Consider the following 15,030-nt stretch of genomic DNA (forward strand, 5'->3'; position numbering starts at 1 on the left):
TTCTATAGCAAATCTCTTCTTATTGTTTAAGCTTATAATGCCCTGTTCTTAGTAAGGGTTGAACTCCTCTGCTTCTATCTACCTGCTAGTTGCCTTACTCATAGTTATATATACATATATTTTTGTCATTTTGTTTTAGGTGATCTGACCCTTTCTGTATTTCCTGTAATGCAGGCCTCATAGTAGAGAATTCCTTCAATTTTTGTATGTCTAGAAAGGTCTTTATTTCTCCTTCATATCTAAAGGAGAGCTTTGTTGGATACATTATTCTTGGCTGGTAGTTCCTTTCATTTAATAGTTTGAATATTTGATTCTACTCCTTTTTAGCTTGTAAAGTTTGTGCTGAGAAGTATGATGATAATCTAATGGGTTTTCCTTTATAGGTTACTGTCTTCTTTTCTCTGGCTGCCCTAAGAAGTTTTTCTTTGTCATCAGTTTTTGATAATTTTGATACAGTGTGTCTTGGAGAAGGCCTTTTTGGGTTGAGATATTGGGCGTTCTGTTGACTTCTTGAATTCCAATCTCCAGCTCATTTCTTAGATTTGGGAAATTCTCGTCAACTATTTGTCTGAAAATGCTTCCTAATTCCTGCTCCTTTTCATCTCTTTCAAGAATGCCCATTATTCTTATGTTTTCTTTCCTGTTGGTATCAGCTAGTTCTTGTATTTCTCTTTCATTATTTTTCATTCTTCGGTTTCTCTCTTTTTTCTGATTTATTTCTAATTTCTGTCTTCAGTATCACTGATCCTTTCCTCCATTTGGTTGACTATTTCTTAAGCTTGCTATTTTGTTTTTCATCTCTTTCAGTGTGTTCTTCATCTCCAGAAGTTCTATTTGGTTCTTTTTGAGGGTTTCAATCTCTTTGCTGAAAAACTCATTCTGCTGATCTAGTTATTTTTTCAATTCCTGGAACTGTTGATATAAATTATTTTGGATCTCATTGAGTTTTTTCAGAGGTACCATCTTGAATTCTCTGTCATTTAAGTCACATATTTCTATGTCTTTAAGCTTATTTTCTGGAGATTTTTCTCTTTCTTTCTGAGCTGCCTTGTCGCCTTGGTTGTTCATGGTGTTTAATGGACTATTTTTCCACCTGGGCATTAATGGAAGTGTATTCTGCTTTTTTTTCCAGAAAGATTTATTTTATAAAGGACTCTCTTTGGCCTGTTGCTAAGATGACATTTTTCTTCTGGTTTCCAGTAGGTGGCATCTAAGCCTCTTGGATCCTTGCTTTATATAAAGTCTTAAAAATGTCTTTTTTTCTTATAAATATTCAATCACGCTTGCTACCCTCAGTCTCAGTCCCTGTCAGTATTAGCGACACTTTCAGTAGCATTTGCTCAGATTCCCCTGGGGCTCTGCAGGTGTTGGGTCTTGCAGGATATGGTGGAGGGGCCCTCTGGGTTGGGATATGGGGGCTGCGGCTCAGCCTTGGCGTTTTGCAACTGTAGTTGGTAATAATCAACTGTTGCTTCTCTGCTGTCCCCACTTCTTTCTTCCCTGATCCCTGGGCACTGCCACTACCTGGAGCTCACAGCTCTCTCAAGCAGGGTTGTTCAGGGAACCTGCTGCACCTTCTCCCTTCCCCCTCCTCCTGCTGGGAGCTCCGGCTGTGAGAGGCAGCTTCTTTGTTTCTTTCAGTCTACCTCCCGACTCCCAGGGTGCTGACCTGTGGTAGCTCTTATCGTAGATCTCACGCTCAGATGTGCTTGTGTGCCGGTTGGGTGTTTTTTTGTTGAGTTTCAGATATTTAGCTTATTGTTGTTTCATAGGGAGTGCTAGGGACATCTCTCATTCTGCCATGTTTCTCAGATTTTTTAAAAAAAGACTTTATTTTTTATAGCAGCTTTAGGTTCATAGCCAAATTTAATGGAAACTACAGACATTTCTCGTATACCACCTACCCCCATACATACATAGCTTCTTCCATTATCAGCATTCTCCACCAGAGTAGTACATTTCTTACAATTGACGTACCTAAATTGACACATCATTATCATCCAGAGTCCATATATGTTAGGGTTCACTCTTGGTGTTGATATTGTATTGGTTTGGACAACTTTATAATGTATCTACTTTTACAGTATCATATTTAGTAGTTTTATTGCCCTAAAAATCCTTTGTGCATCACCTATTCATCCCATCCTCCCTTAAACCCCAAACCCCTGGCAACCACTGATCTTTTTACTGTCTCCACAGTTTTGCCTTTTGCAGAATGTCATATATTTGGAATTATAAAATATGTAGATATTTCAGATTGGCTTCTTTCACTCAGTAGTATGCATTTAAGTTTCCTTCATTTCTTTTCATGACTTGATAGCTCATTTATTTTTATTTTTTTTAATTTAAAAAATTTTTTTATTATTTTTTTTAATGCCTACAGAACCTGGTCTTCCTAGGTGGTCTCCCATCCAAGTACTAACCAGGCCCAACCCTGCTTAGCTTCTGAGATCAGACGAGATCGGGCGTGTTCAGGGTGGCATAGCTGTAAACAGCTCATTTTTTTAGTGCTAAATAACATTTCATTGTCTAGGTTACCATAGTTTGGTTATCTAGTCACCTGCTGAAAGACATCTTGGTTGCTTCCAAGTTTTAGCAATTATAAATAAAGCTGCTATAAATATCCATGTGCAGGTTTTTGTGTGGACATAGATTTTCAACTCCTTTAGGTAAATACTAAGGTGTGTGATTGCTGGCTCTTATGGTAAGAGTATGTTTTGTTTTGTAAGAAACTGCCACAAGTCTTCCAAAGTGGCGTACCAATTTGCATTCCCACCAGCAATGAATGAGAATTGCTGTTGCTCCATATCCTCACTAACATCTGGTGTTGTCGGTGTTCTGGATTTATGGCCATTCTAAAAGATAGGTAATGGTATCTAGTGACTTTTTCATATCACTGATTGTGCTTTTCAGCTCCAGAACTTCTATTTAGTTTCTTTTTATAATTTCTATCTCTTTATTGGCATTCCCTATTTATTTATACATTGTTCTGATTTCTTATAGTTTGCTGTCCATGGTTTCCTTTAGCTCACTGAGTTTATTTAAGACTGTTGATTTAATGTCTTTGATTAGTAATCCCAATGTCTGAGCTTCCATAGGAGTAGTTCCTATCAAATTCTCTTTTTCCTTTGAATGAGTCATATTTTCTTGTTTTTTTGTATGTTTGTAATTTTTTGTTGGGTACTGGACATTTTGAGTATTATAATGTAACTCTGGAAATCATATTCTCTCCCTCCTCAAGGATTTCATTTGATGGCTATAACTATCCATTTGTGTAGTAACTTTTCCAAACTATTTTTGCAAAGTCTGTATTTCTTGGTGTGTGCGGTAACTGACATTTCTGTTCTGTTATCTCTGTGATTAACCTGTGACCTGACAGACCCCCACCAAAAAAATGTACATGTCTCTTTAAATCTTCTGATGCTGCTAGGGAAACCTCTGAAGCTCAAGGGGCCCAAAAAAGACAACTGTCTGCTCTGGTTCCTCAGGGAATTGCTAGACTGACCAAAATACAAAATCTCATGTTGTGGGAGGATAAGGTCCTTACTGCTCACCCTCGCTTCAGCCAGCCACTTTAGTAACATAGGCTGCCATTCCCATGGCTGCAGAAGGCTGAGGGATGGGGGAGGGTAGCTGGTTTATGCACCTGGCTCTTTTACCAAAGTTCGGCAGCCTCTCTCTTTATCAAGCACTCTCTGGTTTTCAGTATCTGATCAGGTTCCAGGGAACCCAAATAATTCATTCTGATAATTTTTCGCCAGCTTGGTCAGTAGAAGGACCAACTACTGGAGTTTCCTACTCTACCATTTTCTGCGACATTATTTATGTTTTTTTATTCTATTTTTTAAAAATAAAACACTGCCATAAGAAATTATTAATATTGTTTTATAAAGTCAACATTCATTTAGAGGTAGCTACGTAATTACTCCTTTCTTTGCTCTTCTTTTGAATTTGAATCTATCTGGAATCTTTTTTCTTCATGTCAAAATCTCTTATTTATTCATTCATTCATGCATTCATTTATTTTAGTTGGAAAATGTCTATTTCACATTAATTTTTGAAGGAATTCTTGGGAAGAAGTCTAGGTTGTCAGTTATTTCAACATATTGAAAATATTCTGGTTTTTATTATTGTTGAGAAGCCAGCTATGTCAGTTGACCACTCATGCTCTAAAATTTTTATCTTTTTAGTTTTTATCAGTTTTATTTGGATGTGCTTAGTATAGATTTTCTTTTTTTCTTTTAATAAATTTTTGGGGGATTCTTTAGGCTCCTTAAAATAGTGGAGTGATGTCTTTCACCAGTTCTGGAAAATTCTAAGTTATTATCTCTGCATATTGCCTCTGCTCCATTGTCTCCGCCATCTCTTTATGGAACTTGATTAAATGTATGGTTGATCCTGTATCTATGTTGCACACTTTCTTTATTATTTCTAGGTTTCATGTTTTTATGTTCACTCTGTATAATTTCCTATCTTCCAGTTCACTAATTCTTTTTTTAACTTTATCTAATCTATTAACCCATCCCACTGAGTTTTTAATTTTATGTTGTTGTTTTTTTTTTTTTTTTAATTTTCCAAAGTACTGTTGTTTTTATTTTCAAATATTACTTTTCCATAGTTTCTTGTTCTTGGATATTTTCAAGTTTGTCTTTGATTACTTTAAATACAATTTTATTATCTATAGATGTTAATACCAGTATCTGAAATGTTTGATAATCTTTTTCTGTTGTCTCTTGTTTTAGCTGGCTCACATGGAGTCTTATTTTCTTGGATCCTGGTTATTTTTGACCATGTATTGGCCCTTGTAGTTGATAAGTTGTAGGAATAATTTGAGGCTTACAGAGAAAGTACTTTGCTCCAGAGGAGATTTGCATTTGCTTCTACTAGGTTCTGAAATACACTACAAGCCTAAAACCAAATTTTTTATGGTTAAGATTCCTGGACGATTCAAGCTAAGCTTTAATTTTGAGCTTTAATTTCTGGTTCACTTTCACCATGAGAGTGAAGCTCATTGGAGTCTCAGTTTATTGTGAGTAGAGTCTCCAGTTAGACTTCCCAACTTATGTTGGCCTTGGACTTTCGTTTCTACTCATTTGACCTTGAAAGGCAGTCAACACAAAGGCTTTAATTTTCTAGGGTAGGTAAATACCTCCAGGGTAATGGAGGTATTTAATGGCCATCTGCCATGCTTGCAACCTGTCTAGGATGTCATTTTCCTTTACTTTAGTAATTCAATACTGTTTGGTTACCTCTTTGATACTTTTTAGGGAGATTTTATATATGTATATAATTAAATTTTATTCAACTTATTTGTTTCTGTTCAGCAGAGTTAACTTGAATAATTTAATCTGCTAGTATTAAAAACACGAAAATATACTCCCTCTCTTCTCGTACTCTGAAATAGTTTGTAAGGTTGGCATTAATATGTGCTTCTTGAACATTTGACTACTGGCTTTGCTTCTTTAGTGTTTATGGAAATATTTAGGCTTTCTCTTTCTTCTTGAATTATTTTTGGTGCACTCACATTCTGTCCTCCTGCCCCATATATATATTCATTTAGTCTACATTTTCTGACTTATTGACTTAAAGTTGATCTTTTTAATGTCTATGGCATGTTTTCTGTTTTTTCATTCCTCATATTTATTTGTGTCATTTTTCTCATCTTTTGTAAAAACCATTTTACTTATAGTTTATTTGAATATATTTTCAGAGAATTAACTTTTGGCTTGGCTTTTTTTTTTCAATTAATATCTGTACTTTATATTTTTCCTTATATTTTCTTTGGTTTTATTCTGTTCTTTTTACAATCTTCTTAAGATGGATGCTTGCTTATTCATTTTAGCTTTCTTTTATAAATTTCTCCGTAAGTATTAATTTAAGTACATCCTGCAACTTATCCTATATAGTATTTTCCTTATTATTTGGTTCTGAATAATATTCAGTTTTTTATATTATTTTTATCTCCTAGATTCTTTCCAAACATACAGAGTTTTTCTAATTATGTTTTCTTATTGATTTATAGCTTACCTGCTTTGTGATTAAAGAGCATGGTCTTTAAAAAAAATTCCTTATTTTTGTGTATTCCTACCCAACTTTTTGGTTTGAAATATTTCAGACTTAAAGAAATGTTGCATCATAGTATGATGAATACACTTAGATTCACCAGTTTCACATTTTGCTACATTTGTCTATTGTCTGTCTGTACCTCCCTCCTTCTCTCTCTCATTCTCCCCACCCTTTCCCTCTTGCTCTCTTCCCTTCTCCGATCATATGAGAGTTTCTTGTGGATATCATGAAAGAATATGCTATTTTTATTATTGAAATTCTTTGAGACTTATTTTATGTCTTAATATATGGTCAGTTTTTCTAAATGTTTCATATGTGCTTGAAAATATGTATTTACAGTGTTTGGGTGCAGTTTTATATGTGTCTATTTGTATGTGTGTCTGGTTTGTGAATTGTTCTGTTTAAACTATTATATTTTTATTGATTTTTTTTTCTGTTAAAATCTCATTTAGTGTAGATTTGTCCATTTCTCCTGTAGTATGTCAATTTTGCTTTATACATTTTGTGGCTATGTTATTAGATGCATATAAATTTTTTAAATTGCTGTATCTTTCCTGACAATTGAATGTGTTATCCTTACATGGTGACTCTTATAATGCTCTTTTCCTTTGGTCTATTCTTGCTTAATATTAATAGAGCTATACCAGCCTTTTTTTTAAAAAATGGAGTTCGCCTGACAAACATTTTTCTAATCTTTTTATTTTCAATTTTTATATACTTGTCTTTTAGCCAGAGCATTTTCATTTACTTTTAATTTATTTATTCATAGTTGGATCTATGCCTTACTTTATATTTTATTTGTCATCTTTCAGATTTTTTACTTTTTTCTCATCTTTCTCTTTTTTCTCATTTACACTTTTTTCTTCAGCTAGTTTCAAAGTCGTAAACTCAATTTCTGTTTGTTTTTTTCTTGTTTAGGAGTTACTTCAGAAATAATAACATCTATACTTAAATTGCCATAGTTTATTTATCAGAGGTAAATATCCAAAGACCCATGTGAATGTGTCAAGGTAGACTTCCCAGAGAACTTTAAAAAATATTTTAAAAATACAAGTTTTTATATTTTCAAATAATACAGAAGTTCAAATAATACAGAAGTAAAAAGTATTTGTTGCTTTGTCTTATCACACCACTTGGTGTGTGTCTTTACAGAACCTTTTCATATGTGAGCATATGGGTTGGTGCTTTAAAAAAATGTGAACATGCTATGCATTTGCTGCAACTTGTTTTTTAACCTCATAATATAGACATCTTCCCATGTCAGTACATACAGATGTACGTCATTATTTCTAAGGGTTATATAATATTGCAATAAACAGATGAATCCGAGTTTAAGCATTTTCCTTTTGAAGAAAAATTTGTATCAATACCAATTTTTCACTATAAATAGTGCTGCACTGAACATCATTGTACATAGATCTTTGATACCCCTTCTATATCACAGATTCCTGAAAGTGGACTTACTGGCTTACAGGGAGTATATATTAAATTTTTTCATTAAAGAATTTAGGTAACAAGATATCTAGAGTAGTCAGAATCACAGAAACAGAAAGTAGAATGGTGGTTGCCAAGGCTAGGGGGAGGGGGAAATGGGGAGTTATTCAGTGGGTGTAGTTTCAGTTTTACAAGATGGAAAAGTTCTAGAGATCTGCACAACAATGTAAATATATTTAACACTACTCAACTGTACACTTAAAAATGGATTAAGAGGGTAAATTTTGTATTATGTGTTTCTTACCACAATAACTTTTTTTTTTTTTTTTTTTAAATTTAGGTTACTGCAAGAGTTTGATATGATTGGGACCTATTTGGGAGAAATGAAGTAGATGGGAGGTGGGAGATCATAAAGGATCTTGTGGGCCATTTTAAACAGCCAGAACTTTATTCTTTAGGCAATGAGGACATTGAAGGGTTTCAAACAAGGGAATAAATTGAGCATATTTTAGAATATTCTCTTAGGCATGGAGGGTCTATTGGGGCTAAAATGAAAGAGGGCAGAGGGTGGAACAGGGAGATCAATTAGACTTGAAATAATATTGAATTAATGAAGTAGTGACTGGAAGGGTAAATTAGATGTTAAGGAAGTAGAATGGAATGACCACTTGGAAAGGGTAAAGGAGTAGGAGGAATCAAGGAAACCCCAGGTTGCAAATAGCTTGGCTGATTCAGTGGAGAGTGGTGTTATTAACTAAGGCAAGAAACAAAATAGGAAGAGAAGATTTGAGGGTAAAAAACCAAATGAGGTCATTTTAGATGTGTTCTTTTTGAGGTGTATCCAAACAGAGCATTTCATTAGGTTAGTGGGTATATGGGCTTAAAGCCTGGAAGAAAGGTCTAGGCTAACGGGGAGAGATAGAGAAAGTGTTTTAGGGTATAAATGGTAGCAAACAACAACAAACCATGACCTAAATGCTGAACGTTTATTATACACCTGTAAAAAGCTTCAGTGACCAGAGTGTTAGTACATGGTCAAAAGAGGTCTGAGGACAGAGCTCAAGGAAGCAGTCAGCCTTTATGGGCAGTTGGAGGAGAAGCAATCAGCTGAGACTGAGGAGCAGTCAGGTAGAATGAGAACACTGAGATGGTAGCATCATGGGAGCTAAGGGAAAATGGTTTTAGAAAGGAGGATTATGTAGATGGCAGATGTTGCAGCAAGATTACATATGACTGAGAAATCACCACTATTGGATTTAGAATTTAAGTTCTTTTGCCATGAAGTACTATAAGTAGAAATCAGATTTCAGTGATTTGGAAAAGGAAGATGAAGTGAGAAAATGGAAATAGCGATATAGACTGATTCTGTTTTGGGAGGACGGGACACTGACATTTATTGAATGTCTATTGATTTCAGGTACTGTTATATCAGATACATATAACAGAATTGATTGTTCTACCTAACATTTCTTTTGGTTAAAAAAAAAAATTTTTTTTGGTCCAGAATCATTTTCACTTATGTGTATGTATAAGGTTTGAGTACCTCATGATCTAATAAGGAAAGAGAACTTTTTCACTCTTTGTGACAAAATTCGTGTTCTTCAACCCTTAGGCTTATGAGGGGAAATGTTGGCACATGGATTTTTTGTTTATATTATATCGCCCATTCTCTTCTAAACTCAAACAGAATTGAGCTATTACCCTACCTTCCTTCACTCCTAGGCCCGTTATGAAAGCCAGAGGATCCAGCTGGAGTCAGAGCTGGCTGTGCAGCTGGAGCAGCGGGTGACAGAGCAGCTGGCACAGGCTCAGGAGAGCAGCCTGCGGCAAGCAGCCTCCCTGAGAGAACATCACAGGTACTTGGGTCTTACTGGATACTGCTTCTCCTCAGCCACACAGGTGTTGTTAGTGCCCTGTCCATATCCTCTTGGATCACTTTACCATTTTTAAACATGCTGGCTTCTACTGGCTCCCATAAGCTAGGACCTCAGTCTCTCTACAGGTGCACATAGACAGCCAAAGTGCTTGGGAATTTTCATACCAGAGGAAGTATCTTTACCAATAACTGATGGGTGCAAGAATATAAATTTTCCAGCTCCCTTGTCCCTGATGGGGACAATGCTGAGCTGTGACCTACACCATCTCCAGAGCTGTCCTGTGGGACTGAGCCTCTTTCCCATCCCAGTCTCACTTCCCTCACCCCCGCTTCCCTGTCAGTTTTTTTTTCTGGAAATGCTTCTTAAATGAATCACTTTCCCATAAATCCTCATGTCAGTCTCTGCTTCTGGTGAACCCATCCTAAGGCACTAGCTTTGGCCTTACTCTTTCCTGAGCCCACTTGTGCCATGGCCAGGCTGGCTGCCTGTGTCTGTTTATCTCTCACATGTACACATTCTGGCTTTTTCTCATTTGATTATTTCTGTCCCCAGATTCAGTCCTCTTCTCACCTGTGTCCTCTTAGGAAGCAGCTGCAGGACCTAAATGGACAACACCAACAGGAATTGTCCACTCAGTTGGCTCAGTTCAAGGTGGAAATGGCAGAACGAGAGGAAAGGCAGCAACAGGTGGCTCAGGACTATGAGCTCAGGTACTAGTTCCTGGAGTATCCCTTTTAGGCCTCAGTCCCTTTCCTGTGTGTAGAGCCCAAACTGGGAATGGTGAAGAGCTGCCCGCTCCATAGATCTGTCCTCTTCTACATTGGCCTTAGCTCCTTTTAGAACTTCCACTATCTGACATTCTGTTCTGGCTTCTCTTATTTGCCAAGTCTCTGATTTCTCAAAGGCCCTACATCATTTCTCCTGTCTTTTCTTCAGACTGGCCCGGGAGCAAGCGCGAGTACGGGAACTGCAGAGTGGGAACCAGCAGCTGGAGGAACAGCGAGCTGAGCTGGTAGATCGACTCCAAGCCATGCTGCAGGCCCACTGGGAGGAGGCAAACCAACTGCTTGGCACCTCTACCTTGCCTTCTAACCCCCCGGTAGGCCTTGCCCCTTAAGTTAAGCTGCTCAGAATCTTTGTGTATAGATTCCTTCTTTGGAAATCTAGCTTCCTCCCAAGGGAAGGCCTAAGTTCAGGTCCTTGGACCTGCATTAAAAGAAATCCATAGACTTTCCCAAAGAGTAACTATCTCATCAAAAGAAATCTTTTTTTCTGTGGCCATGGCTCACCCAGACTGGCCTCATTACATTAGGCCTAACTCTTTTCTCAGCCCAAGAGGTGGTGAGGAATACATGGTACTAGTTTTTGCCAAATGGCAGTTGAATTAATTATGATGGTAAAGACCAAAATTTTTGCCAAGTTCTACCCTATAGTAGGGTTGGAAGTCTCACCCCTTCTTACGTTGGCATCTCCTGCTTCTTTCTTTTCATCATGAAATTTTTATTATTAGCTAAAATATTTTTTGGAATAGATAATAATATGCACATGGTAAGGAAAAAACCCAAATAGTTCAAAAAAGGAACAAAGTAATTGCCATCCTATATCTACACCTCAGTCTCCTGGTTCCTCTCCCCAGAAACAACCAAAATGTCTGTATCATGTCTTGTCTCTAAATGCAGTGGGCTTTGATCCTTCTTTCTGCCTCTTACGCCCAGGTCCCTACTGCCAGCCCCTCCAGTCCTGGGCCCCAGGAACCAGAGAAGGGGGACAGGAGGATCTGGACTATGCCTCCCACGGCTGTGGCCCTAAAGCCTGTGTTGCAAAAGAGCCGGGAAGCAAGGGACGAGCTGCCTGGAGTGCCACCTGTTCTCTGCAGCTCCTCGCCAGATTTTAGCCTCGTTCTGGACCCCACTTTCCAGAACCAACATTCCTTCCAGCCCCTTGAGCCAAAGCCAGATCTCACCTCATCTTCAGGTAACCAGAGACAGACATCTCTGGGGATCTCCTTACATGCACTAATTGGCTCCCTCTTACCTATCTTCTCTTCTCTCTGAGACTTGAGTATTTAATTTCCCAGATATCTTACTGACTGTAAGTTTCAAGGAGCAGAAATCTACTCAAGTTGGTTTGCATAAAGAGAGTAAGATCTCATGGAAATATGATGTAGCTAGACCTGATGAGAACTGGAGTTTGGATCCAGGAGCATTATTAGAAACGGAGGCAACCACTCCTCCTTTCTTTGGGGTCTTGATTCTGCCTCTCCCTGCACATCTGCTCCTTTTGGTAGACCAGCACTCTCTCATTCAAGGGTCTAGCTCTCATAGCTTTGGCTTGTACATGGGTTTGACCAGCCATGACACTGACTCCAGCCAAGATTCTGGATAACCTTAGAGAGACATTGTTGTCTCTGTTTTTTAGGTCCAGTTTAAAGAGAGGCAGTCTGATGGGTTGGCAACCATCCTTTTTTTTGGCTAACCTTGGGAGTGGTATCCACCCCTGGTTTAGTCATCTGTAACTTGGGTGGATGGGGTGCACTGTGTAATGCAAACATGACAACCCAGGTTGAATTAAGAATGAGGAATGAATTATATCACACTTTTAAATATAAAAATTATATAATAGTAATAAAAAAGAATGAGAACATGTTCTGGTGAAGGGGCTAAAACATGTTTATTAATTCCAAACCATTCTAATCTTTCGTTATCATCTCCTTGTTGCAATGTCCATCTTATATTTAATAGACCTCTTCTAGGCATTTGGTGAGTTGAGTTGTGGAGGAACCCCTCACCTTACAACATACACATGGGTGTGCATGCACACATGTGCACACACACACTTTACAGCTAGGGCCTTCTCCTCTGCAGTTGGGGCCTTCCATCCCAATCACAGAGCAGAACGGCCATTCCCTGAGGAAGATCCTGGATCTGATGGGGATGGCTTCCTAAAGCAAGTGCTGCCACCCCCTTCTCAGCTGGCGGGCCTCAAGCATTTTTTACACCAGGTAAGAGAGGGCCTACCCATCCCACCTTATTTTCTTCTTCTCTTCCTCATTTCTTCTTTCTGTTCTAGGAGTCCAGGACTCTGGCTTCATCTCCCTTTTAGAAGTAATACTTTATCCTAGCTTCTTACTCTTCCAGTCTTTCTTATTCCTATCTCTTAAGTTGCTTCTGGGACTTAGGCAACCAACTCTAGCTCTGCAACTTGGGCGACCAACTCTCTTACTTTCCCAGCCTCTGCTTCTCACAGATGTCTAGGTCTCTTTCTTTATTAGTCCTCTGGGAACGCTTTCTATCTTGTTCCCCCAGCTGCTGGACACAGTACCCCAGAACAACGAGAACCCATCTGTTGATCTGTTGCCCCCTAAGTCTGGTGAGTGCCAACTTTGAAGAAGGTTGGGGCTAGGCCTGGAAAATAGAGTGGGTTATCTGGAATGGATTGTTAGAAGCTGGTAAAAGCTTTATTAGGTGATGAAGCCTAATGAAGGCCAGGTGGTAGGACCTCCATGGCTCTTTAACCCATTTCCTGATTTTTTGATCTCTTTTGGTAGGTTCCCTGACTGTCCCATCTTGGGAGGAAGCCCATCAAGTGCCACACCTGCCACCCCCTGTCCATAAAACTAAAGTGCCCTTAGCCATGGCGTCTAGTCTTTTCCGGGTCCATGAGCTTCCCTCAACCCATTCACAGAGCAGTGTTCCCAGCAGTGGCTCCCCAGAGAGAGGTAAACAGGCCATGGTTTACTGGTAGATAAAGAGGGAAGGTGTTGGGTGTGGAGCCAGAAGCTGGAAGTAAGGCCCTTCTGAAGTCCTAGGAAAATGGAATGAGGGCTGGGGAGTGGGGCCCTAGGATGATGACTGTTACTGATACGTCTATCAGGTGGCGATGGGCTTGCATCCTCAAGGCAGCTGATGGAGGTGTCTCAGCTGTTACGACTATACCAAGCTCGGGGCTGGGGGGCACTGCCTGCTGAAGATCTGCTGCTCTACCTGAAGAAGCTGGAACACAGCGGGTACCAGCCTTGGGGGGAAACGAGGAAGGATTAGGCAGAAGGAATTTGGATCGTGGGCAGGGAAGAGGGCTGTGTATATGTGTGTATGTTGACCATTGAGTACTCTTTTGTCTTTTTCTGGGGAAGAAAATGAGGGTAAGATATAGATCAGCAAGTCTTCCTGTCTCTCACTCCTCCCACCTTTCTTTTGTCTCTTCCTTTCTACTTTGTGTTTTTCTTGCTTCTAAAAATAGTCTCTTTTCTATGCCTTTCTACCTTAGTTTTTTTCTCTTTATCCTGTAGCTCAGAACTCTGACTCCTAGGATTGTGACTACTCAGTATAACTCAGTATTTGGTTCCACTAATATTTCCTCCTGTCTGATCCCAGGTCTGTCTTGTTTGTTCTCATTCTTAAGAGACAGAATTTGGGAGTAGTTCTTTTATCCAATGTTGGGGAGAGTGGGGGGAAGTGTTCCCCATGCTCATCCCTTGATTTATATGGCAGGACCGATGGCCAAGGAGATAATGTCCCCAGAAGGAACACAGACTCCCGCTTCTGTGAGATTCCCCGGAAAGAGGTGAGGAAAAGCAGGGCAGGATGAGGGGGATGGAAGGGCTCTCACTGACCCATTCCTCCAGCTCTGCACACTCCCTGGCTGGCCCTGTTCTCTATTGCCTGACCCCTCTGATTGCTATCCCCATAATTTGTAGCGTGGTCTCTCCCTCTTGCCTAATGATTCTGGCCCTCTCCGTGCATGACACCTTTCCTCAGTGGGGTGGGGGATGAGAGTACACGATGCTGACTTTCTCCTCTCTTTCCTTCAACTCTTAGGTTCCCTCCCAGGCTCTCCCACGCCGCCTTGCCACAGCCCCTAAGACTGAAAAACCTCCAGCACGCAAGAAAAGTGGGCATCCTGCCCCTAGTAGCATGAGGAGTCGGGGGGGGATCTGGAGATAAGCCCCTTGCCCTTTCTCCTCTTTGTTCTGTTAATACTATTTTAATAAATGCTTGATAGTCTGTATTAGAGTCTTTGACTTATAGGAATTTGGTAAATGGAGGTTTTGTAGAAAACTGCTTTGTAAAGAAACCTCATTTTATTCTGTTTGAGTATTTTTTTAATATGTTATATGTTTCTATTTTATATTCTGTGGAAAAGACCTGAAGACAGTCTATGGCTAGGTTGGAGAAGTTTTAGTGAACTTAAGTTCAGTGTTTTAAGAATAAAAAACTACAGAGTGATTAGCTCTGGTTGGTAGTGTAATTATGGATGATTCTTACTTTCTTTATACATTCTTGTAGTTTCAAAATTTTCTAAAAGTATTAATAATCAGAAAAACAAAATTTTAATAAAAGTAAATTATTATTTAAAGAGTTTGAGTAAAAATGTGATTGTTGAGACAGTTTTCTCTTTTAAGAATGGACCGTTATTTCAAATTGCTTTAATAGGGTTCTGATTGATAGATTCCGCTCCAGCTAGAAGACATATTATGGCTGTAATCTTCACTCTTATGGCTTTAGAACATATATAAAAGACTAGAGTGGTGGTAAGAAAAATGAAATCCATGATTACAAAAACTTCCATCCTAATACTTACCAAAATGAATAAAAAGAAATAGAGAAGAAAATGACATCTGTGTGAAACTAAGAAAGGCCCAACTTCATAGTGC

General features: G+C 38.8%; 1 protein-coding gene and 1 non-coding gene across 5 annotated transcripts in view; one reads left to right on the top strand and one right to left on the bottom strand.

Annotated features, from left to right (window-relative positions):
* CNTROB (centrobin, centriole duplication and spindle assembly protein) overlaps positions 1-14,732 on the top strand; it is a 27,033-nt gene extending 12,301 nt beyond the window's left edge. For all 4 annotated transcript variants that reach the window (XM_015597474.2, XM_006922346.3, XM_006922347.3 and 1 more), the window contains 10 exons: positions 9,223-9,356; positions 9,962-10,087; positions 10,314-10,476; positions 11,093-11,351; positions 12,242-12,378; positions 12,683-12,746; positions 12,925-13,095; positions 13,251-13,383; positions 13,868-13,940; positions 14,195-14,732. In XM_015597474.2, coding sequence (XP_015452960.1) covers positions 9,223-9,356; positions 9,962-10,087; positions 10,314-10,476; positions 11,093-11,351; positions 12,242-12,378; positions 12,683-12,746; positions 12,925-13,095; positions 13,251-13,383; positions 13,868-13,940; positions 14,195-14,320 — 1,386 coding nt within the window. In that variant the 3' untranslated portion in view covers positions 14,321-14,732. The remainder of the gene's footprint in view (positions 1-9,222; positions 9,357-9,961; positions 10,088-10,313; positions 10,477-11,092; positions 11,352-12,241; positions 12,379-12,682; positions 12,747-12,924; positions 13,096-13,250; positions 13,384-13,867; positions 13,941-14,194) is intronic.
* Positions 2,375-2,493, bottom strand: LOC112471450. The gene has a single exon (XR_003043319.1). It is a non-coding gene; the product is annotated as a 5S ribosomal RNA (ribosomal RNA).
* Positions 14,733-15,030: the final 298 nt, after the last annotated feature.

This window comes from Pteropus alecto, unplaced genomic scaffold (genome assembly GCF_000325575.1).
Source record: "Pteropus alecto unplaced genomic scaffold, ASM32557v1 scaffold398, whole genome shotgun sequence".
In the NCBI taxonomy this organism is placed as follows: Eukaryota; Metazoa; Chordata; class Mammalia; order Chiroptera; family Pteropodidae; genus Pteropus; species Pteropus alecto.